At 40.0% G+C, this 26,158-nt stretch overlaps 1 protein-coding gene across 2 annotated transcripts in view; it reads right to left on the bottom strand.

The window, feature by feature from the left end:
- LOC124711979 (X-linked retinitis pigmentosa GTPase regulator-like) overlaps positions 1-26,158 on the bottom strand; it is a 340,089-nt gene that overhangs the window by 70,440 nt on the left and 243,491 nt on the right. For both annotated transcript variants that reach the window (XM_047242261.1, XM_047242262.1), the window contains one exon: positions 9,875-9,995. In XM_047242261.1, coding sequence (XP_047098217.1) covers positions 9,875-9,995 — 121 coding nt within the window. The remainder of the gene's footprint in view (positions 1-9,874; positions 9,996-26,158) is intronic.

The raw sequence follows: 26,158 nt of genomic DNA, 5'->3' as shown, positions 1-26,158 counted from the left end.
TTAGTGGCACCCTCATTGGTAACATTTCCATTGCTATCGCATAGTGACGATATTGACTGTTTTTTTCCACTGGTGTACTTTACATATAACCAGAATGTCTTTGCGATTTCTACCATATTTTGAGACAATGTTTCATTGTGGAAACTATTAAAAGCATCTTGCATTGACGTCTGCATTAAATTTCGAGCTTCCTTGAAACTTAGCCAGGCTTGGGGATTTTGCATTCTTCTGAATTTGGCATGCTTTTTTCGTTGCTTCTGCAACAGTGTTCTGACATGTTTTGTGTACCATGGTGGATCAGTCCCGTCCATTATTAACTTATGCGGTATGAATCTATCTATTGCTGTCAATACTGTTTCTTTCAATTTGAGCCATATCTGGTCTACACTTACACAATTAGCTTGGAAGGAATGGAGACTCTCTCTTAGGAAGGCATCAAGTGAATTTTTATCTGCTGTTTCAAATAGATATATTTTGCATTTATTTTTAGTCGTTTTATATAAAAACAAAGATGAGGTGACTTACCGAACGAAAGCGCTGGCAGGTCGATAGACACGCAAACAAACACAAACATACACACAAAATTCAAGCTTTTGCAACAAACTGTTGCCTCATCAGGAAAGAGGGAAGGAGAGGGGAAGACGAAAGGAAGTGGGTTTTAAGGGAGAGCGTAAGGAGTCATTCCAATCCCGGGAGCGGAAAGACTTACCTTAGGGGGAAAAAAGGACAGGTATACACTCGCACACACGCACATATCCATCCACACATACAGACACAAGCAGACATATTGGTCTTTAAATATGTCTGCTTGTGTCTGTATGTGTGGATGGATATGTGCGTGTGTGCGAGTGTATACCTGTCCTTTTTTCCCCCTAAGGTAAGTCTTTCTGCTTCCAGGATTGGAATGACTCCTTACCCTCTCCCTTAAAACCCACTTCCTTTCGTCTTCCCCTCTCCTTCCCTCTTTCCTGATGAGGCAACAGTTTGTTGCGAAAGCTTGAATTTTGTGTGTATGTTTGTGTTTGTTTGTGTGTCTATCGACCTGCCAGCGCTTTCGTTCGGTAAGTCACCTCATCTTTGTTTTTATATATAATTTTTCCCACGTGGAATGTTTCCTTCTATTATATTGATATTATTTTTAGTCGTTTTGGTTGATATGGTTTTGAGCCTTGCTACAACGACCTTGTGTTCACCAATCCCAGTATCCGTCATGACGTTCTCTATTAGATCAGGATTATTTGTGGCTAAGAGGTCAAGTGTGTTTTCACGACCATTTACAATTCATGTGGGCTCACGAACTAATTGTTGAAAGTAATTCTCAGAGAAAGCCTTTAGTACAATTTCGGAAGATGTTTTTTGTCTACCACCATCTTTGAACATGTATTGTCGCCAGCATATTGAGGGTAGATTGAAGTCTCCACTAATTATAACTGTATGAGTGGGGTACTTATTTGTAATGAGATTCAAGTTTTCTCTGAACAGTTCAGCTATTATACCATTTGTGTCGGGGGGTTGGTAGAAGGAGCCAATTATTATATTGGTACGGCTGTTGAGTATAACCTCTACCCATAGTAATTCGCAGGAACTATGTATTTCAACTTCACTACAAGATAAACTACTACCAACAGACACAAACACACCACCACCTACTTTATTTAATCTATCCTTTCTGAACACGGTTTGTGCCTCTGTAAAAATTTTGGCACAATTTATCTCTGGCTTTCTGTTCCTATAATGATTTCAGCTTCAGTGCTTTCTATCAGCACTTGAAGCTCTGGTGCTTTTCCAACACAGCTACGACAATTTACAACTACAATACCGACCGCTGCTTGGTCGATTCTTTACCCTGTACCCTCTGAGACTGGAGCCCTTTTCTCTCTTTCGCGAGACTGTCTAACCTAAACAACCGCCCAGTCCACACCGCCCAGCCCCTGCTACCCGTGTAGCACCTCCTGTGTATAGTGGACACCTGACCTATTTAGCGGAACCTGAAACCCCACCACCCTATGGCGCAAGTTGAGGAATCTGCACCCTACACGGTCGCAGAACCATCTGAGCCTGTGATTCCGAACCTCCACCTGCTTCTGTACCAAAGGTCCGCAATCGGTCCTGTTGACAATGCTGCAGATTGTGAGCTCTGCCTTCATCTCGCTAACAAGACTGGCAGTTTTCACCAACTCAGACAGCCACCGGAAACCAGAGAGAATCTCTTCTGATCCATAGTGACACACGTTATTAGTGCTGACATGAGCCACCACCTGCAGTTGGCTGTAAACTAGAACCCACAAGGCCAAAATTACAGCCTCCAGACTCTACCACTAGACATCCTGCAGCCAACAATGGAAAATGAAGATGTGTGTGTGTGTGTGTGTGTGTGTGTGTGTGTGTGTGTGTGTGTGTGAGCGCGCGTGTGTGTGAGCGTGTGCGCGCGCGCGCGTGTGTGTGTGTGTGTGTGTGTGTGTGTGTGTGTGTGTGTGTGTGTGTGTGTGTGTGTGTGAAGCTTTTGAAACTAATGAAGAAGCTGAAAATTTACTGGTGATGTGTGGGAGGGTAAGATTACACCCAGAATCTTTTTTTAATTTTTTTAACAGAAATAATTTAGAAAAATATGAGATAAATTTTTACCCCACCTTGTTACTTAGGTCTCGGGATTCACACCTCGTTACTCTACGGTTAAGCACACTGTAGTCGAAGTCAACAGAGAAATTCCAAGTCAAGGACTGGGGTAAGGTGGCTCACCAATTAGATTTCCTTGACAGGATATTCAAAATGGATATGCTCATTTTGGTGCTAGAACGTGTAGGATGCATAAGCATGAATACTATTTTTTTTTTTTAAAAAATGTGTTCCAATAGATTAAGCATGTTATTCGGAATGTGTTATATACCAAAAGATGGAAGTAGTCACATCAAGAATAAGTATGAGTTTGTACCCAACTACCCAAAAGGGAGTGTAGGATTTAGTGGCTGTGGACATGAAATGTAAATACCTTGTGCTTTTTTTTTTCAGTGCACTATTCCGTCTATACTTTACACGAACAACCTGATACACTTGTATATTTTCACTGTATAACTTGTCAATTCAAAGTATTGGCAATAATAACTTAGAACGGAAAAATTATTTCTTACACTTTCACAGTTTCATCCCATTACAAAATTTTCTTAATAAAATAGTATATAAATTACTTGTAAATTCGAATAGGGAGTACTTTATCTGTTTTTTTTTTTTAAATATCATATGCACATGTTCAAAATGTTAAAAATTTTACACGTGTTGCTTCAAGATCAAATAAATTTGGTAAGTTTTTATACAAAAGGAAATGGGTTGCACTACTGAAAAGGCAGAATTGTATTATTTCTATAGACGTCAATCTCAAAAACAATACAGTAGCTTTTCAAAATATAGATCCATGTAGTATGTAGAAGTTCTAAGAATTCTGTTGCTCCAGTGACCAGTGAAGATACTGGAAAGGTAACTGACTTTCAGTTTCTGACAAAACATTATTATAAATGTAAATCAGTGAACCAAGGAGAACACACCTGTGCTACTGAAATTTTCAGTCCATCTGGAGATGAAACGGGTGATTGTTATTCCCTTACAGGGTGGGGACTCAAAAGCATACAACAGCGTAGTGGTAACTCGACCTTACGGTGATAAGACTATCACAAAACTGGAATGTGTGGATCATGTCAGAAGAGGATGGGCAGCAGCCTGAGGAAGTTGACAGTAAGTCTGAGAAACAAGAATCTTTCTTATTGTAAAACAATAAGGGTTACACTGGCAGACAAAATTATTGATTAATTACAACAATACTATTGGGTGGTTATCAGGAATAACTCTGATGATTTGTTCAAAATGTGGCAGGCATTATGGACTACGTTCTTCCACAACATGTCAACAGATGGCAATCAAATTCATCCACTTTGCCCTCCTGGGCTGTATTCATGCAACACTCAATACTCAAACACTTCATACAGCTAAAAACATTCCATCCCAGCAGCAGTCATGGAAGTCATAAAGCCCATTTACAAAGAACTGGCGTGTCCTGACTTGTTGAAGAAGTGTCTACATACTCAATCTCAGAATCCAAATGTTCAAAATCTCATAGGGACTCGCACACCAACAAATATTTTAGTTGAGAGAAAGGGGGTGGGGAGGTTCTTTGATGCTGTTACTGCTATGGATAATTGCAAACACTGATAGGATGGAAGTGATACAGCACGTGGGAATATTTTTCTTGGAGTAAACTTTAAAGGAATGGACAAGGTTAGCACCAATAAAACAAAGTATGCAACAGAAATGGCCACTGAGGAGTCCAGATGGAGTAAAGAATGAGATTCATGGAAAATGATCAATAGGATGATACACAGCACGGTGCAGGGTGCTTCTGAGTGAGTAAAAATAAAAATAGAACATATGCTAAGTAAGTTTTAGTCATTTCGAATTTTAGAAGCTGTTTCTGCAACTTAACAATTTCAGTTGAATTACTCCCTAAATCTTTGGAACCACTTGGAGTAGAATATTCACATTTTCAGGGAATTGCAACATAGATATACTAAGTCTACTGAACTAAAATAAAAACACAATGTTGAGTATAATAAAATTGTTTTGGAGAAAGTACAAAAAATTATACAGAACATAGATAAAACTTTGTAATTGCCAAAACACTGGCTGAAATGCAATGATTTTAATTCAGTACACCAGTAATATAATGTGTTATGTTCTGTTAAAGTTTCATATCCATTGCCACTTTGGTTTCTGAAATACAGGGAAGCCGGGTATTGTCAATACATGATGTTCCAACTCCCTTTACATAGTCAACTAACATTTTTGTTTAATAATCTCAGTATTTTGTTTTGTGCAGACTTAAAATATCACAATTTTTGTAATTTACAATCTTCACTGCTTTACGTAAAGTAAATCCCCTGTTAGTCACATGAAAATGAGATAACAAATATAAAACAGTTTAAATGACTCTATATAATGAATGATTACTGTGTACATGAAAGCTTTCAACAAATTGTAAAATACACTCCTGGAAATTGAAATAAGAACACCGTGAATTCATTGTCCCAGGAAGGGGAAACTTTATTGACACATTCCTGGGGTCAGATACATCACATGATCACACTGACAGAACCACAGGCACATAGACACAGGCAACAGAGCATGCACAATGTCGGCACTAGTACAGTGTATATCCACCATTCGCAGCAATGCAGGCTGCTATTCTCCCATGGAGACGATCATAGAGATGCTGGATGTAGTCCTGTGGAATGGCTTGCCATGCCATTTCCACCTGGCACCTCAGTTGGACCAGCGTTCGTGCTGGACGTGCAGACCGCGTGAGACGACGCTTCATCCAGTCCCAAACATGCTTAATGGGGGACAGATCCGGAGATCTTGCTGGCCAGGGTAGTTGACTTACACCTTCTAGAGCACGTTGGGTGGCACGGGATACATGCGGACGTGCATTGTCCTGTTGGAACAGCAAGTTCCCTTGCCGGTCTAGGAATGGTAGAACGATGGGTTCGATGACGGTTTGGATGTACCGTGCACTATTCAGTGTCCCCTCGACGATCACCAGTGGTGTACGGCCAGTGTAGGAGATCGCTCCCCACACCATGATGCCGGGTGTTGGCCCTGTGTGCCTCGGTCGTATGCAGTCCTGATTGTGGCGCTCACCTGCACGGCGCCAAACACGCATACGACCATCATTGGCACCAAGGCAGAAGCGACTCTCATCGCTGAAGACGACACGTCTCCATTCGTCCCTCCATTCACGCCTGTCGCGACACCACTGGAGGCGAGCCGCACAATGTTGGGGCGTGAGCGGAAGACGGCCTAAAGGTGTGCGAGACCGTAGCCCAGCTTCATGGAGACGGTTGCGAATGGTCCTCGCCGATACCCCAGGAGCAACAGTGTCCCTAATTTGCTGGGAAGTGGCGGTGCGGTCCCCTACGGCACTGCGTAGGATCCTACGGTCTTGGCGCGCATCCGTGCGTCGCTGCGGTCCGGTCCCAGGTCGACGGGCACGTGCACCTTCCGCCGACCACTGGCGACAACATCGATGTACTGTGGAGACCTCACGCCCCACGTGTTGAGCAATTCGGCGGTACGTCCACCCGGCCTCCCGCATGCCCACTATACGCCCTCGCTCAAAGTCCGTCAACTGCACATACGGTTCACGTCCACGCTGTCGCGGCATGCTACCAGTGTTAAAGACTGCGATGGAGCTCCGTATGCCACGGCAAACTGGCTGACACTGACGGCGGCGGTGCACAAATGCTGCGCAGCTAGCGCCATTCGACGGCCAACACCGCGGTTCCTGGTGTGTCCGCTGTGCCGTGCGTGTGATCATTGCCTGTACAGCCCTCTCGCAGTGTCCGGAGCAAGTATGGTGGGTCTGACACACCGGTGTCAATGTGTTCTTTTTTCCATTTCCAGGAGTGTAGTAAGAATAAACATAAAAGTGGAGCAGATTAAGAATTGTATGAAAAAGATCAAATATTTACAGCAGAAAAAAATTTTTGTACGAGGATGTGACGTCGACCAATTCAATGAAGAATTTTGAATAACTTGGCATAATCTGTTAAAAATGTACAAGTATAATAAATTTAGGTGAAAGAATAAAATTTAGAAAAAGAAAAATTTATTGATAGTTAAAAGATTATAAATAGGATGACAACTGCGACTGCATGACTCATTCATACAGAATGAGACACCTGCATTTGTTTTGAGTGGATTAGAAATTAGTATGTGGTGAGTGTGGTTCTGAATAGCTAGGACAGACTTTTCAAGCCAAGCAGATTGTTGCTGGGAAACTCCTGAGTGTGGTTTTCCAAACTGTTGAAGAATTAATGTGAGGGATGCTGAATGGAATGCATTTATGAGTACAAATTTTAAGCCACCAGTCACAGCCAGGGGGCAGTCCTTTAGAAATGCTGCAGGACAGGATGTACCTGTGTGTAAATGAGATGATGTATTTTCAATTCAGAAAGCTGAATGGGGTTACTATTATTAAGACATGCTCTGGTATGCCATTACCAGTGGCAAAGATGCTTAATGAGATAGAGCAGGTAGAATTTGCCCCACGTAGCTTAGCAAGCAGGCACAGGCATGTCTTAACTTTAAAAGAGATGAGCCAAGAATGATTGAGGTGGATTTCCCATTGAGTCACATTTACCAACGTTTAATGCACACAGCACAGCATGTAAACATAGCTACATTATTTTATAAGCTTCAATAACTGTTCTTAGTATTAAAAATTTGTAAAATATTTACATATTGGTTTAGTAACAAAAAGTTAATGTTAGCATAATGTTCCATAAGACATTATTTATTTTTAATAAATAGGGTTTGATGTATTTTTGATAAGCACTTGAGTGTGGTTTTTATGAATTTTTTTTAAATTTATGTTGGCCAAATTGGTTCAAAGTCTTAAAAATATTGTAATGTAATGCAAGTCACTAGGAAGCTGCAGCATGGTATGAGCTGGACAACAGCAGCAGCCAACAGGTAAACTGAAAGAAATATGGGGGCAAGGTATCGTAAACTAACTTTTTGGGTGGACTGTGAAAAGAGAAGAACTGGTATTGGAGATTTGGTAGAGAAAGGAGTCTTGATTCCAGGACATGATTTAGTAACACTTGTGTGTTTGAATTTTGAGCGGCAACTGGCTGTATAGTGGAAGCTTTGTGACTTTGATTATTTCATGATTTCATTGACTTAGAATTTTTCAGTGATACTGACACCTAATGATGAGTCATGACACTAACACAACTAATAAGACAAAATCCTGCAGCACATGGCCTGAACATCATTCCCATAAAGTTGGGTACATTGACTCAAGTAACAAAAATTTAGTTATTACCCCCACCATGTATTAGCTAAAAATATCTTAAATTCTTGCATATTATGAGTTAACCTCCTAGCTTAGTATTGGCCACCTTACCTTACTGTTTTTTTTACCAGGGTCTATATTAAATTAATCAAGCACAGTGTCAATTCACAAATGTTGAATTGAGAAGGTGTGATTGCATGTAACTTATCATATGCTACATTTTACATTACAACATACGAAATGTACCTGAAGGTTCAAAGATGTTTTTAAAGCTAGAAGATACTTCAATCTAGCTCCTTTATCAGTAAGAGGACATGATGTAAAGCTATTTAGTACTGCACCCTATTACAGGTTAGTGGTAGATGGTGTCGGTTGCAGAACCATTGTTGGTTTCTACTCTCCACAACCATTTAGTTGTTGCAATAGGCGTAGCTGAGTGGTCAGCAAAGATGGAGTGCAAGCATTTATTTGATCTGTGCATTTTTAATCAACAACAAAAATGCTACAGAATCCATGTATCAATCTGATTAATCTAAAGAGAGAACCTTTCAAGGCATTTCAGCTCCTGTTTGAAGAACAATGGCACAAAATGGATAAGTCCCCCCCAATTGTATGTCTGTTACAAGTTTTAATGAGATGCAGTGTCAGTTGCACAAACATCTACAAACATTATGATAAAAAGCAACAATATGTACAACAGTTTCAAGAAAAAACAATACGTACAACAGTTTCAAGAAAACATTATCATTTTTATTTTCATAAGACATCAACTGAATTTGAATGCAGAAAATATGGCAGAGCTTTATGTGGTATGCAGAAACTAACGCGTGGACAATGTTCATAAAGATGTAACTATGTTTCTTCCTTGTGTATAGGGCCTCAAATTATTCGTCAAAGGCTGCACACATTTCTCTCGAGGCATGCTGTGGCAATGAGATCTTTGTATTAGCTGTAGTCTTCTCTATAGCACTGATTTCAAAACAAAGCAATTAATTCCCCTGTGTCAATTTCAACATCCATTACACAGAATGATGTGCTGCAGTGGTAAGAGAATGGGTTAATACTTAGGAAGACAGCAGTTCAAATCCTCATCCATTCATCCAGATTTAGGTTGGTCACAATTTCCCTTAATGGTTCAACATGAATGCTGGAATGGCTCAGTTCAAAGGGAATGAGTGATTTCCTTCCTGATCCTTCCACAATCCAAACTTGTGCTCTGTTTCTAAAGACCTCATCATCAATAGGACATTAAATTCTAATCTTCCATCCTTCTTCAATGTCCATTTTCCCTCAATATAAGCATTCATTCAATAAAGAACACAAGTAGAAGCACAGTGTGTAGTTTGACAACAGCTCATGTTTGGTTTTTGTTGCAGTGTGTGAACACCATTTCTGCCTCACATAGGCCGACTAAACATTAAAGACTGTACTGGTGGAGAACTGCATGAGTATCACTTGCATAAATTAGAATTCAGCAAGTAACAACTGGTGATTTCAATAACAGTGTAGGGGGTCATTTATTTTGGCAGGAGTGATGTACACTGGGTGTCACCTAATTCCCAGACCTAATGCTAAAAAAACATACATCCTGCAGGATTCTGGAACAATTTCGAAGGCATTCTGCCCTGAATATGGACTGCATGAGAAAAGTTTTTGTACATACGAAGTCATTAAACCGAGAAGCCATTGCGACTGTTGGCAGAGATGATGTTATAGTACAACACCAGAGCAGAATTTGAGACAGAAATTGTGAATATGGCACACTTTTAGCACTCACAAATGTCCTTGAAATGTTCAGTAACTATTAACAATTAATAGTTAGTGGTTGTTAACTATAGTTTGATCTCTGTCCCATTTGTGACTTTCCTGTTTTCAATTTTGATGAAAATGTAGTTTGAGACACTGAAATAAGACTGCATATGTTATAGGTGAAAGAAAAAACTAAAGTGACATGCCATATTAACAAAATCAAAACATATTTGTTCAGTCAGCTTTGTCTAACATGCATATAAAACAATGCTAAATACCTACGTTTCACTTCCTGTTGTGAAACCTTGTTACATTCACTGACAGGAGTTGATTCAGCATCAACTATATCTGTCTCTTCTTGAGCTACATAATTCTGTATGTCTACTGTGACAGATGATGAGATCTATAACAAAATAAGGTCAAATTATTACAACACCCTGAGAACTACTTAAGCACAGAATATTACTGATTAAGTTCATACCAACTGGTCTCCAAACTGACGGCTTTCCACATCTCACAAGAAATCAATGAGAACAAAGAATGTTAATTAACATTTGTGCTCAGAAACCTTGTGTTTAGATGCACTGAATTCTACAAAATCATGGTCAAAGTTGAATTCCAGAACACAGAAAACAGAATGAATAAAGAGCACGTCTCACCACATGGAATGGAGTGGAGCAGTGTACAGCATATAAAGAGACCATGTCAAATTTAACAAGTACAAAGTATGTACCAAAAGTTCAATTACATGGTTAAAAATATAGTGACTGTGATGAGAAGACCAACAATAGTTGACAGACAGATAGATAGATAGATAGATAGATAGAGAGAGAGAGAGAGAGAGAGAGAGAGAGAGAGAGAGAGAGAGAGTTGAAACAGAAGGTAGCATCTAATATTTAACAATGTGCAACAAGATCATTAGAGACAAAGAAAATAGGCTTACACTGCACATTTCCATCCATTAATATAATTTGGAGTAATTTACTACCACAATTCCACACTTAGCTTCAAAGTATTCATGCTGAAAAGATATCTGGTGTCCAGCTTCAAACTTCACACAGGCAACTGTTTAAAAGGTTAGGGATTCTAACAACAGGACAAGGAAAAAAAAAAATTCCCGGATTTCCCGGTTAAAAATACACTTTCTTCCAGATGAAAACACACTTTTTCAGTGTTATTAAGTGACCGTATATTTTCCCTTGGAAGTGTAAAACTTATTAATCCTTTGAATGGTTATGTTTTTATACACGGGCGTAAAATTTCTCGGTGCTTTAGAAAACGGAACTCAAGGAAGAAAACTCCTTGTGGAAAGATTTTTGATGTGCAGAAACATGTACGCTGCATATTTTCGTATTACGAAAGTATAGATTCGAATTCCACCAAACACCGCATGTTACTTTCCGAACCATTGTACTCGAGATTACAATACGCTTTTGTAAGCCAGTCTTAGCTCATGTCACGTGATCCCGCCAGCTGATGACAGCGGATATTCAGACCACAGAACACATGATGTAGTCAGCTAATAGCAACATTACTGTTAAGTACGCGGATACACAAACAGGAAAAGCTAATGTTTTAAATCAATACACATAGTGTTGTTACAAGAAAGGCAAACCTTTCACATATAATGTTGATATTTTTGTGCATGTTACACATTAGGATATATCACACAAATGTGGCAGTAACATTTTTAGCTGAATCCAGTCACTTGTCCTCACAAATAAATTAGCTACCGCAGAGGAGGGAGAGCTTCCCGTAGCACTACATCAATTTGCTCATATTAATGACATGAATGTCTGATCTTCTGGGCTCGAAATACTTCTAAATGGCTCGTCATCAAATGCTCTGTGAATTACGAAATTCATCATACATTCTCGCACATGGTTCAACTTGCGTAAGAGAACATTTACTATGAAAGTAACACTTTTCAAACCACCATTCGCAATATTTTCCCGTGACCTGTTAGAAATAGGTTTGTTTCAGTAGTCGTTAGAGAGAGCGCCAGATAACAGGTGCCACTGCGCTTTGGCAGCTGCTATGATGCAGGAAGTCCATATGTTGGTACGTACAAAACATTAAAAGATCTTACATTATGTCATAAAAGAAATAAGACATCAGAGGATACTCCAAGGGCATCGGAATTTCGTCAACCATACTAAAATAGCTCATTTAAAGTGCATACTTAAAGAGCACATTCATATTTCCAGATTACCAATGAAGTAGACCTCGACCTGATATTAAGCTATTCAGTGTGAGTTTTGGGATGTAAATGTTCTTGGAGTACCAGTACTGTATTAACTCGTTTTTTATTCTTTATTATGGCATAATGCCATACGTGCTAGAAGATGAAAACGTGCATTTGAAATGCAGCGAGCAGTTGAAATTAGCCAACAGTGTGGAACTAAACACTTTGTTTCAAACACATTGACTACCTCAGTGTAAAAGATTAATAAACACCAAATTTCTTTAGCAAACCAACAAAAATAACTTCCTTGCTCTACAAGGCGATTAATGCATGGCTGTCAGAAAAGTGGAAATAAAATAAAATCTGAAACTAATAATGTATATTAGCCTTCCATAATTATGTAAATGTATTTTAGTTCACTTGATAGCTCCTGGCCACAGAAATCCATTTTGTTTTCATTTGACATGAGAGCAGTAAACGAAGAGGAAACAGCAAAATCACTAAATGTAAACACGGGTCATGTGGAGACTACACACTTCCCCACACTAACTCAGACTTCTCTCTGCATCAGCCTCGGATCTACGATATTTCCGAACCAGGGCAATACTACGATAGTGGCACCACCCCCTCCCTCCCTCCCTAGAGCGGTTGAGATACGACATCAAAATTTTCAAAAAAATTGAATTTTCAAAAATATGTTCATTTTGTAGCGCACATCTTCTGAAGAGTCTGATTCATAAAACATATATGTTCAAGGATATGTAAGACATGTTATTTGGTCTTAAGTGAGCCAGAGTGCAGTGCCACCCCTCTTCACACAGCATTCTTCTATCGCACGTCACTGTATTTCGCTCCATGGAACTGAAACGTGCATATTTTGTACTGGACGCCATAAAACTATATTCAGGACAGTGGCAATTAAAATGTTCCCCGTGGTGCCTCTCCTGCTCCCAGTCGCCCAGTTTGACATCCTGCCCCCCCCCCCCCCCCCCTTTATTATTATTATTATTATTATTATTATTTTTTTTTTTTTTTTAAGCCTCGCGATTAATACTGGATGGGATTATTTGTAATCGGGAGAACCAGAACTCTTCAGAAAATTTGCACTCTTTATTGCCTGTTAGCTAATAACTTTCTGTTTTGAGTGACATAAAATTAAATATAGGATACATAAAACCAGTAAAGACAAGAGACATGCAGTACAGTACACATTTCTTCAATTCTTAACTCCTAGGATCGTTTTCTCTCTAATCTTGCTACAGCTTTACATGGCACGCTTTCCTTTCTGTGCAAGAGTCTATTACCTCATAAAAGTTCATCAAACATTTTGCTACATGAAAAATTGAAATATCGTTGTCTAATGCTGCGTAAGCTGTTAATACAAATAGTACCCAAGACTGGTGTGGTTTCTCGATCTGATTACGTCTATTTTGTCACTGTCTGCTAGATAAAACAAAATAGGTCTTTTGAACACTGCAGAAATTGTAACACACACCGAATAAACAAGACTGTTTTGGCACAAATGGTCATTTTTATAACATGACAGAATATAATTCACGAAGACCAGCATAAAATGCCTATTACACCTACTACAAGCAAAAAAGCTTTATGTTAGAAAATTGTTTCACATTTCATTCAAATGCTCCAGTTTCTCAAGCTTGAGATCGAAAAGTAGTAGCACAAGATTTTTATATAAATTTGGAATTGCCGTATTCGTCCTTAATTTGTGTGATGTCCCCATCTCTTCTCCTTCCTCATTCTAACAAACAATCTTGCCATGACTAATTCTGGAACTATTCCTGCCTTTGTCAAAACTTATTTGCCAGTTAACTTCACTAACCCTGTGAGAATCACTGGTTTAGTTATCCCTGATTATTCTCCGGTTAGGTGTTGTTATGTTCGTACAAACCATTTTCCGTGCTACTTCCAGAATAGAACCTAAGCGGCTGCTAGACGGGGACTATACAACTGGCCCTTACTAGTGTAGTGATCTGGCCAAAAATTTTCTGAGAAAATTTCATTTTCCTGGATACACTGAGAAGATAATACGTAATCTTTCTTACTTGTTATTCCTGTTAGTCATTTATTTCCATTCTGGTAGTCAGAATCTATGGATTTCCGAAGTTATTATAACACCTCTGATCATTCGCAAACCCAAACAACAACATAATCAGACAGCGATTGGCGTTCACTCGTTCGGCTTTACTCCGCTCAGCTCGTATAGCCCCGTCCCCTTTTGCCTGCAGGAAAGTTTATTTCTAAATGTGACGAGGACTCCCCTGAGAGAAACATCATGTACACTATGCACGCATTCAAAAAAACAACTTATGATATTATTTATTTATTTATTTTTACCTACTTAATCTAACGTAAACTAACTTACGCTAAGGACAACACATATACCCATGTCCAAGGAAGGGTTCGAACCTCCGACGGGGGGAGCCACGTGAACCGTGACAAGTCGCCTTCGACTGCACGGCTATCCCACGCGGCATATGATTCATTCAGAAATCAACTTACAGAGTGTGTTCAAAAACCAACAGGGATGCACATCAAAATCATATGAGTAATCGATAGACCAACATGCGCTGGATGCTAGGTGCTTTGTGAAACAAGGTTTTTTGTCATCAAGAATATGAATTTAGGCCCCCCCCCCCCTCCCCCAAATCCCTCATAGATCCAGGCCTGCTGCGCATGCGTGAATCTGGCAGCTTGGGCACAGCAGTAAAATTTTTTCCAGTTGCATCTCGCTGCTTGCTGCGACTGCTTACACAGCCAACAGCCACATTTCTGTAGCCAGAAATGGGAGAAGGTACTACTCATCAGGGTGTATATGTAGACAAGGAAAAAAATTCCCGGATTTCTGGTTAAAAATACACATTCTCCCGGGTGAAAACATACTTTTTCCCTGTTAACTGACAGTATATTTTCTCTCGGCACTGTATAACTTATAAGTCCTTCGAACGGTTATGGTTTTATACACGGGAGTAGAATTTCCTGGTGCTTTAGAAAAATAAACACAGGGGAAAAAACGCATTTTGGGAAGATCTTTTACGTGCAGCAACATGTACGCTACATATTTTCGTATTACGAAAGTATAAATTTGAATTCCACCAAACACCGCATGTTACTTTCTGAAGCATTGAAATCGAGATTGCAATGCGCTTTGTAAGCCAGTCATAGCTTATGTCACGTGATCTTTCCAGCTGATGACAGCGGGTATTCAGAGTTTAGGACACGTGATGTAGTCAGCCAATAGCAACATCACTGTTAAGTAGCGCGAACGCACAGACAGAAAAGGTTAATGGTTTAAATTACGTATTATACATAGTTTTGCTACACGAAACGCAAAGCTTTCACATATGATATTGGTCTGTAAGACTGATACGCTGCAAGAGAAGCTAAGCTTTCACATACAATGTTGGTATTTTATGCGCGTATTACAATTTAAGATATATCACACAAATGTGCCCGTAAAATGTTTAATAACGACACAAATGTCTGATCTTCTGGGCTCGAAATTCATCTAAATGGCTCGTCATCGAAGAGTTTATTTTTAAATGAGAGTCAAACACTCTGTGATTTAAGAAATTCATCGTACATTATCACATATAGCTCTGTTGTAACTGCCAGAATGGTACTATGATGGTAACGCTTTTCAAACAACCATTCGGAATATTTTTCCGTGACCTGTTAGAAATAAGTTCGTTTCCACAGTTGCCAGAGAGTGCCAGATGACAGGCGTCACCGCTCTTGTAAAGCTACGATGTCATAGGGAGCCCGTATGTTCGTACGTGTAAAACATTAAAAGATCGTACATTATGTCATAAAAGAAACAAGACATCAGAGGATACTCCAAGAGCATCGGAATTTTGTGACCCATACTAAAATGTGCACATCTAAAGTGCACATTCGTATATCCATATTCCCAGTTAAGCAGGCCACGACCTGATATTAAGATTTTCAATGTGGTTTTCGGAACGTAAATTTTCTTGGAGTACCAGTACTGTATTATCTTATGTTTGGTTCTTTATTATGGCATAATACGTGCTAGAAGTTGAAAATGTGCACTTGAAATGCATCGAACAGTGTGTGGAATTAAACACTTCATTTCAAATATATTGTCTGCCTCAGCTAGAAGTTGAAAACGTGCACTTGAAATGCATTGAACAGTGTGTGGAATTAAACACTTCGTTTCAAATATATTGTCTGCCTCAGCTAGAAGTTGAAAACGTGCACTTGAAATGCAACGAACAGTGTGTGGAATTGAACACTTCGTTTCAAATATATTGTCTGCCTCAGCGGAAAAGATTAATAAAAGAAAGTTTCTTTAGCAACCGACAAAAATAACTTCATTGTTCTGCAAGGCAATTAATCCTTGACTGTCAGAAAGGTAGAAATCAGAAATCTGTTTTGTTTTCATTTGACGTGAGAGCAGTAAACAAAGAGGAAACAGCAAAATCACTTTAACACGGGTCACGTTGAGACTACCCACTTCCCCACTGTAACTCAGACTGCTCTGCGCAACAGCCCCGGATCTACAATATTTCCGAACCGATGCAATTCCCTGCCATTCCCTCGAGCGTTTGAGATAGAACGTCAAAAATTTTATAAAAAAATCGAGTTTTCAAAAATATGTTCATTTTGTGGTGCACATCTTTTTGAAGAGTCTGATGCATAAAACATATGTGTTTGAGGAAATGTGAGACATGTTATTTGGTCGTAAGTGTGCCAAAGGGCAGTGCCTCTCCTCATGCAGCATTCTCCTAACGCGCGTCACTGTACTTCGCTCTGTGGAATTGAAACGTGTATATTTTGTAATGGATGCCATCAAACCACATTCAGGACAGTGGAAATTAAAATGTCCTGTGATGCCTCTCCTGCTTACAATCGGCCGGTTTGACATTCCGTCCCTCTTTTTCTTCAAAAAATTTGCACTCTTTATTCCCTATCAACTAACAACTTGCTGCTTTGTGAGACATAAAATTAAATATAGAATACATAAATCCAGTAAAGACATGAGACAAGCAAGACAATACATATTTCTTCAATCCTTAGCTCCTAGAATTTTTTTCTCTCTAATCTTGCTACACCTTTACATGGCGGGCTTTCCTTTCTGCGAAAGAATCTATTACCTCATCAAAGTTCGTCAAACGTTTTGCTACGTGAAAAGTCGAAATGTCGCTGTATAATACTGAAAAAGCTGTTAATGCAAACAGGACCCAAGACTGGTGTGGTTTCCCGATCTGATTATGTCTATTTTGTCACTGTCTGCTAGATAAAACAAAAAAGGCCTTTCTAATACTGCAACAATTGTAATACACACCAAATAAACGAGACTGTTTTGGCACAAACAGTCTTTTTGTAACGACAGAATATAAGTCACAATGTACCAATATCAAATGCCTATTAGGCCTACTACAAGCAAAAAGCCTTACGTTAGGAAATAGTTTCACACTTCATTCATACGCTCCAGTTTCTCAAGTATGGGATGGAAAAGTAGTAGTACGAAAATTTCATGCAAACTTGGAATCGTCCTATTGTTCCATAATTTGTGTGATGTCCCCGTTTCTTCTCCTTCCTCGTTGTAACAAACAGTCTTGTTATCACTATTCTGTAACTATTCCTGCCAATGTCAAAGCTTATTCGCAGGTTAAGTCCACTAACTCTACCAGAATCACCAGTTTAGTTATCCCGCAATTATATCCGGTTAGGCGTTGCTGCATGTTCGTACAACGCGTTTTCCGCGCTTCTTCCAGAATAGAATTTAAAGCGGCTGCTAGACGGGGCTGTAGATCTGGCCCTTACTAGTATAGCAATCTGGCCAAAAATTTTCTGTAAAAATTTCATTTTCTTCGATACACCGAGAAGGTAACACGTAATCTTTCTTACCTGTTATTCATTTATTTCCACTCCTGTAGTCTGAATCTATGGATTTCACTATTAATTATAACAACGCTCATCATTCGCAAACTCAATCAACCACACAATCAGACAGCGGTTGGCATTCATCCGTTCAGCTTGTATGGCCCCTTTTGTCTGTAGGAAAGTTTGTTTCTACATGCGACGAGTATTCCCATGACAGAGACATCATGTACACTATGCACGCATTCACAAATCAACTTGCAATTCACTCAGAAATCAATTTAGAATGTGTTCAAAAATGTTCAAAAACTGACAGGGATGGGTTTCAAAGTCATATGAATAATCGATAGACTAACGTGCGCTGGATGCTAGTCGCTTTGTAAAACAAGGTTTTTTTCCCTCAAGAGTAGGAATTTGACCCCCGCCCCCTCCTAGAACTGGGCCTGCTACGCATGCAAGAAACTGACAGCTTGGGCGCTCCAGTAAAATGTTTCCCGGTAGCATCTAGCTGCTCGCTGCGACTGCTTACACAGCCAACAGCCACATTTCTGTAGCTAGAAGCGGGAGAAGGTACTACTCATACACCACTCAACTGTGCATGCGCATGAGCCCGCCCGTAACTGCTAAAACGAATCTAGTGTAAACAGCTGTGACGTCACACTCATTGGAGGCAATTTGTTGTTATGAAGCACTGCATAGTCTTCCTAAAGCCTTTGACACATTTTGTGTTGGCAAACGCTTGTATGGGCAATGTGTTTTGTTGTTGCATATAGCACATTTCCATTGCAATTTATGTTTTTTTTTTCTCTCTCCTCATTCACATTTTATTGTTGCAGTATTATGCTGCAGTAGCGGGTTGCTGTAATATCCTTTGTTAGAGTCTCTATTCTTAACAGTCAAAATTACAAAAATTTAGCTCAAAACTAAAACAACGAAAAATTCCCAGAATTCTACAAAATTACCAGGTTTTTCCCAATTTTCTCAAGGTCGTATACACACTGAATAACAGCCTCATAACACATGCACTCCTGTATGAAGTTTGTTGTGAAGAATCACGCACAATCTGCATATAATAACAGCATTCATAAATATAACACCAGGGGGAAAAATTTTTACCCCCAATCAACAACTTAACTTTACTCTAGCACAAAAAAGAGCACACTAACTGTAAGCAGTCACAGAAATATCTGACTACTTGCATCGTAAACTGAAGTTTAATATAATGGAAGGAAACATTCCACGTGGGAAAAATTATATATAAATACAAAGATGAGGTGACTTACCGAACAAAAACGCTGGCAGGTCGATAGACACACAAACAAACACAAACATACACACAAAATTCAAGCTTTCGCAACAAATTGTTGCCTCATCAGGAAAGAGGGAAGGAGAGGGGAAGACGAAAGGAAGTGGGTTTTAAAGGAGAGGGTAAGGAGTCATTCCAATCCCGGGAGCGGAAAGACTTACCTTAGGGGGAAAAAAGGACAGGTATACACTCGCACACACGCACATATCCATCCACACATACAGACACAAGCAGACATATGTCTGCTTGTGTCTGTATGTGTGGATGGATATGTGCGTGTGTGCGAGTGTATACCTGTCCTTTTTTCCCCCTAAGGTAAGTCTTTCCGCTCCCGGGATTGGAATGACTCCTTACCCTCTCCTTTAAAACCCACTTCCTTTCGTCTTCCCCTCTCCTTCCCTCTTTCCTGATGAGGCAACAATTTGTTGCGAAAGCTTGAATTTTGTGTGTATGTTTGTGTTTGTTTGTGTGTCTATCGACCTGCCAGCGTTTTTGTTCGGTAAGTAAACTGAAGTTTCTTACAGACTACGAAAACTGTTTTGAAAACAAACTGAAATCCTTTCTGCTTGAGAACTTCTACTATACAGTTGAATTTATGAATAGATTATATGTGACTGCAAATGAGTTACAGGTGTAACTGTGGAAACACCTCGATATATTGTCCAGAAGTGCCTGTTTTCAGTTTTCAGTTGACAGCAGTTCAAGTGATAACCTAACATTCATCCAGTACAAGAGCTGCAATTATCAAAGAATTAATCACCAATACCGGCACTGGACCAAAGACCGGCTCAGGGCTGCAAGTTATACTGTGCTTACTCACAGCAGCACTATCCAAAACACATAATGTGGTCATTACTGGTGCATCTTCCAACTCGCTACCAGTGTCTAGCATTCTTCGCAAACCAAGATTTCAAAATGGGCTCAGTCCACAGCTCTTACTTTCTCATCAAATTTGTTGCCATGCTCATACAGGGTGTATACGTGGACGAGGAAAAAAAATTCCCGGATTTCCTGGTTAAAAATACACTTTCTCCCGGATGAAAACACACTTTCTCCGTGTTAAGTAACACCATACTCTTCCTCGGAACGGTAAAACTTATCAATTCTTTCAATGGTTGTGGTTTTATATACTGGCGTAGAATTTCCCTGCACTTTAGAAAACTCAGGGGAAAACACACATTTTGAAAAGTTGTTTGATGTGCAGCAACATGTACACTGCATATTTTCGTATTACGAAAGTATAAATTCGAATTTGAAATCAAGACTGCGATGCGCTTTTTTAAGCCAGTCGCAGCTCATGTCAAGCGATCTCGCCAGCCGATGACAGAGGATATTCAGAGCATAAGACACGTGATGTAGTCAGCCAATAGCAACATCACTGTTAAGTAGCGCGAACACACAATTAGGAAAAGGTAATGGTTTAACTTAATATACAGTAGATAGTGTTGCCTCTGCCTGGCACTTAAGTGTGAATTGCAGAGTAACCATGTAGATGTATAATATTGGTCTGTAAGATTAATAAGCTGCAAGAGAAGCTAAGCTTTCACACATAATGTTGATATTTTTAGTGCGTGTTACGCTTTAGGATACATCACGCAAATGTGCCACTAAAATTTTTAACAACGGCATAAATGTCTGATCATCTGGGCTCGAAAATATTCTAAATGGTCCTCCTCAAAGATTTGAATTTTGAATGAGAGTCAAACGCTCTGTGATTTAAGTAATTCATCGGACATTCGTGCACAGTATTCATCTTGCGTAAAAGGAAATTTACTTTGAAAGTAACGCTTTTCAAACAACCATTCGGAATATTTTCCCGCGACCTGTTAGAAATAGATTCGCTTCAGCAGTTGCCAGAGCGTCGCCGTGCTTGGGCAGCTACGATGGCGTAGGAAGCCTGTATGTTCATACGTCTAAAACATTAAAACATCATACATTATGTCATAAAAGAAACAAGACATTGGAGGATACTCCAAGAGCATGGGAATTTTGTGGGCCATACTGAAATGCATAATCCGGCTTAAAGTGCACATTCGTATGTCCAGATTCAGATGTAAATTTTCTTGGAGTACCAGTACTGTATTATCTCATGTTTGGTTCTTTATTATGGCATAATGCCATATGTGCTAGAAGATGAAAACGTCAACTTGAAATACAGCGAACAGTTGAAACTAGCCAATATTGTGGAATTAAACTTTTCGTTTCAAATAAATTGACTGCCTCAGCCGAAAAGATTAATAAAAGTCGAATTTCTTTAAAAAAAACCAACGAAAATAACTTCATTGTTCTGCAAGGCGATTAACGCTTGACTGTCAGAAAGGCGTAAACAAAATAAAATCTGAAACTAATAACATATTTTGATGATAATGATGAGGTCCCATACTCCGAGGAGCGTAGGGGACGATGCGGGAGACCCTTCAATAATTTTAATTCACCTGATAGCTCCTGGCCACAGAAATCCGTTTTGTTTTCATTTGACATGAGAGCAACAAACGAAGAGGAAACAGCAAAACCACTTAATGTAAACACGGGCCACGTGGAGACTACCACCTCCCCACTACAACTCCGACTGCTCTTTGCATCAGCTCCGGATCTACATTATTTCCGAACCGCGGCAATATTAGATAGTGGCGCTCCCCCTCCCTCGAGCGTTTGAGGTAGGACGACAAAAATTTAAAAAATCGACTTTTCAAAAAATCTTCATTTTGTAGCTCACATCTTTCTGAAGAGTCTGATACATAAAACATATACGTTCGAGGGAATGTAAGACATGTTATTTGGTCTTAAGTGTGCCAAAGTGCAGCGCCATGCCTCTTCAAACAGCATTTTTCCATCGCACGATTCTGTATTTTGCTCTGTGGAATTAAAACGTGTAATTGTAATGGGTGCCATCAAACTATATTCAGGCCAGTGGAAATTAAAATCTCCTGTGGTGCCTCTCCTGCTCCCAGTTGGCCGGTTTGACAGCCTGCCCCTCTTTAAAAAAATCTTGCAATTAACAGTGAATGGGATTAATTGTAATCGGGAGAACAAGGACTCTTCAGAAAATTTGCACTTTCTACTGCCTATTATCTAATAGCTTGCTGTTTTGTGTGACACAAAATTAAATACAGGATACATAAAACGAGTAAAGACAAGAGACAAGCAAGACAGTATACATTTCTTCAATCCTTAAGTCCTAGCTTTTTTCTCTCTAATCTTACCACAGCTTTATGTGGCGTACTTTTCTTTCTGGGAAAGAAGCTATTACCTCATCAAAGTTCGTGAAAGTTTTGCTACATGAAAAAATGAAATGTCGTTGTCTAATACTAGAAAACTGTTAATACAAATAGTACCCAAGACTGGTGTGGTTTTCTGATCTGATTACATGTATTTTGTCACTGTCTGCTAGATAAAATGAAATAAACACGCCTAATATTGCAACAATTGTTACACACACCAAATAAACGAGACTGTTTTGCCACAAATCGTCATTTTTATAACATGACAGAACATAATTCACGAAGTACCATTATCATATGCCTATTAGACGTACTAAGTTTTCTAATGTGTGTGAAATCTTATGGGACTTAACTGCTAAGGTCATCAGTGCCTAAGCTTACACACTACTTAACCTAAATTATCTTAAGGACAAACACACACACACATGCCCGTGGGAGGACTCGAACCTCCGCCGGGACCAGCCGCACAGTCTTTGACTGCATCGCCTTAGACCGCTCGGCTTATCCCGCGCGGCGGGCCTACTAATCACAAAAAGTCTTATGTTAGGAAATAGTTTCATGTTTCATTCATACTCTCTAGCTTCTGAAGCATGATATCAAAGAGTAGTAGTGCGAAATTTTTATATAAATTTGGAATTGTCATAATCTTCCAAAATTTGTGTGAGTCCTCGTTTCTTCTCCTTCCTCTGTCTAACAAACAATCTTAGCCGGGGACTGTATAACTGGCCCTTAGTAGTGTAGCGGTCTGGCCAAAACTTTTCTGTCAAAATTTCATTCTCTTGGATACACAGTGAAGACAATACGTATTCCTGTTAATCATTTATTTCCATGCTGGTAGTCTGAATCTATGGATTTCGCTAGTAATTATAACAACGCTGATCATTTGCAAATCCAGTCAACCACATAAACAGCGATTGGCATCCACCCGTTCGGCTTTATTCTGCTCAGCTCGTATAGACCTGTCCGCTTTTGCCAGCAGGTAAGTTTACTTCTGGATGCGATGGGGATTCCCCTGCCAGAGACATCACGTACACTATGCACGCATTCAAAAATCAACTTATGATTCATTCAGAAATCAACTTACAATTTGTTCAAAAACCAACAGGGATGTGTTCAAAATCATATGAGTAATTGATAGACCAATGTACGCTGGATGCTAGGCGCTTTGTGAAACAAGGTCTTTTTCCTCAATAATATGAATTTGCCGCCTCCCCCCCCGAAACGCCCAAGGCAGATACCCCGGTTTGCCCCACCCCATAGTTCCGAGCCTGTTGCGCATATGTGAATCTGACGGCTTAGGCGCACCAGTGAAATTTTTCCGGATGTCATCTGGGTGCTTGCTGCTTTTGCTTATACAGCTAACTGCCACACTTCTGTCGCCAGAAGCAGGAGAAGCTACTATCACAGTCTATGTTAGACTGTGGTACTACGCATACGCGACTAAACTGCACACGCCCATAAGCTCGCTCGCAACCACTCAAACGAATATAATGTAAAAAGTTGTGACGTCACGCTCACTGGAGGCAATTTGTTGTTATGAAGCATTGCATAGTCTTCCTAAAGCCTTTGACACATTTTGCTGTTGGCAGACGCTTGTATGAGCATTATGTTTTGTTGTTGTATATGGTGCATTTCCTTTGCAACTTAAGTTTTATTTTCGTTTTTTTTCTCTTGTTCTTGTTTTATTGCTGCAGTATTATTCTAGAGTAGCGAGGTACAGTAATATTCTTTGTTAGAGTACTCGTTCTTACCAGTAAGTTACAAAAATTTAACTGAAAACTAAAACAATGAAAAATTCCCGGAATTCTAAAAAAATTCCCGGGTTTTCCCGTTTTTCTCCCGGATGAAAAAATTCCCGGGTTTTTCCGGGTCGTATACACCCTGTCATAGACCTCATGGCTTCTTAGGACATATGGATGTGGCATTTCCTTTCCACACACATAACTCTAGTTTCAGTCAAGTCTATACTATTTAACCATCACTCAATATACATTGAGCAGAATTTTCTGTGATTTCACTTTAAGTTCCATGATCTCAGTGCTACTGGATCATTCTTTCAATCCAATATAAATGTTGTTGCAGTGCAGGGTATTCATAAACCCTGGAGTTGCAATCCGATCCCTTCTATCTTCAGTCGACGTGTGGTGTTCATCAACTTCATCGATCAGCCTGTTCACTACTTTTTTATGAGTATATCCCTGCCCATATTTAAAAAGGTCTGTGATACACATTAGATCTGGGTTCAAATTCTTCACCGTATCTAGTACTTCCAGGATGGGTAGCTGTATGTTTTTCCCTATTTGTAAGCTAATGTAATTGTCTGCACAGATACTACTTATGTGTTTGGAGCTGTTCCACACTACAACTCCTCATGATGAAAGTGTTTTCAACACACCTGTACAGCACTGTGTGCTTCTGGGTCATCAAGGCCAGTTTCTGCTTTTCTAAAATTGTAAACCGCCAGACTTGGTGGACGTTCCACAGTTACTCATTGTTCCATCAATAATTCTAACATCATACTTTGTAAACAAGAAAATTACTTCATAACTGAGCATTGTGACACTTGGTCTGGCAAGAGTCACAACACTATAATTAGCAGCCATATCTCCTTCTACTGCACACGTGTCACAGCGCAACTGGTATCGGTACATCATTCTTGTACACACAGCTGTCACTGTTTCATGGACCTATGAGGTTCTGGAGCTTGTGGGCATGAGTGTATTTTATAAGAAACACAAACAGCCAGAATTAAATTTAGGTTAAAATTTGGACTGACACACAACACACTCAGTACATACCAAACAAATTGAGCAGCTTTACATCTGTGATGCAAATATTCTCAACTTATTGGTGACTGGAATTTTGAGAGAGAGATGGAGGCAACTAGTATAGATGGATACAGCAGATATAAAAAACTAACCTCACATCCACAGTAAGAACAGCAGTCCACGATCTAAAAACTGATCCTAACCTTATAATCCTACCTGCGGACAAATGCTCCACCACTGTTGTTTTGAACCATAAGGATAACCTGGCAGAAGGACTCCCCCAGGTATCAGATATGTCCACCTACAAACCCTGCCACTCTGACCCCATTACAGAAATCCAGCAGGACTCCTCAAATCCTCAGGCCCATCCCAGAACCACTCCCCAGAGTCCATCTCTCTGCTCACCCCTACCACTCCCCGCACTCCTACCTTCTACTTGCTTCCTAAAGTCCATAAACCCAAACACCCAGGATGTTCCATGGTGGCTGGTTACTATGCCCCCACTGAGAGAATTTCCACTTTTGTAGACCAACACTTTCAACCTATTACCCATAACATACCCTACTATATAAAAGATACCAACCATTTCCTCCACTGACTCGCCACAGTTCCTGTCCACTTCTCCTTCGAAGGGATTACCTGCAAACAAATTCTGGTGCAGCTATGGGCACCCGCATGGCACCATCCTATGCCAACCTGTTCATGGGCCATGAGCCATCTAGAGGAATTCTTCCCAAGCATCCAGCATCCTAAACCCCTCACCTGGTTCACATTCACTGATGGCATCTATGCAATCCAGATCGAGGGTGAGAACACCTTTTCTACATTCCTCCAGAACCTCAACAACTTCTCCTCCATTTGCTTCACCTTTTCCTACTACACCCAACAAGCCACCTTCCTACATGTTGACCTCCACCTCAAAGATGGCTACATCAGTAGCTCCACCCACATGAAACCTACTAACCACCAGCAATACCTCCACTTCGACAGCTGCCACCCGTTCCATCCCAAGAAGTCCCTTCTGTACAGCTTAGCTATAAGTGGTCGTCGCATCTGCAGTGACGAGTGGTCCCTCTTGAAATATACTGAGGGACTCAGTGAAGCCTTCACAGACCATAATTATCCTTCCAACCTCGTACAAAAACAAATCTCCCGTGCCTTATCTTTCCAGTCTCCCACCACCTCCCAAAGTCCCACCGTCTGGCCACAGAGGACCTTTCC

Source organism: Schistocerca piceifrons, chromosome 8 (genome assembly GCF_021461385.2).
Source record: "Schistocerca piceifrons isolate TAMUIC-IGC-003096 chromosome 8, iqSchPice1.1, whole genome shotgun sequence".
Taxonomy (NCBI): domain Eukaryota; kingdom Metazoa; phylum Arthropoda; class Insecta; order Orthoptera; family Acrididae; genus Schistocerca; species Schistocerca piceifrons.
The sequence above is the reverse complement of the archived record's forward strand: the minus strand, read 5'-3'. Positions and strand labels throughout refer to the sequence as shown.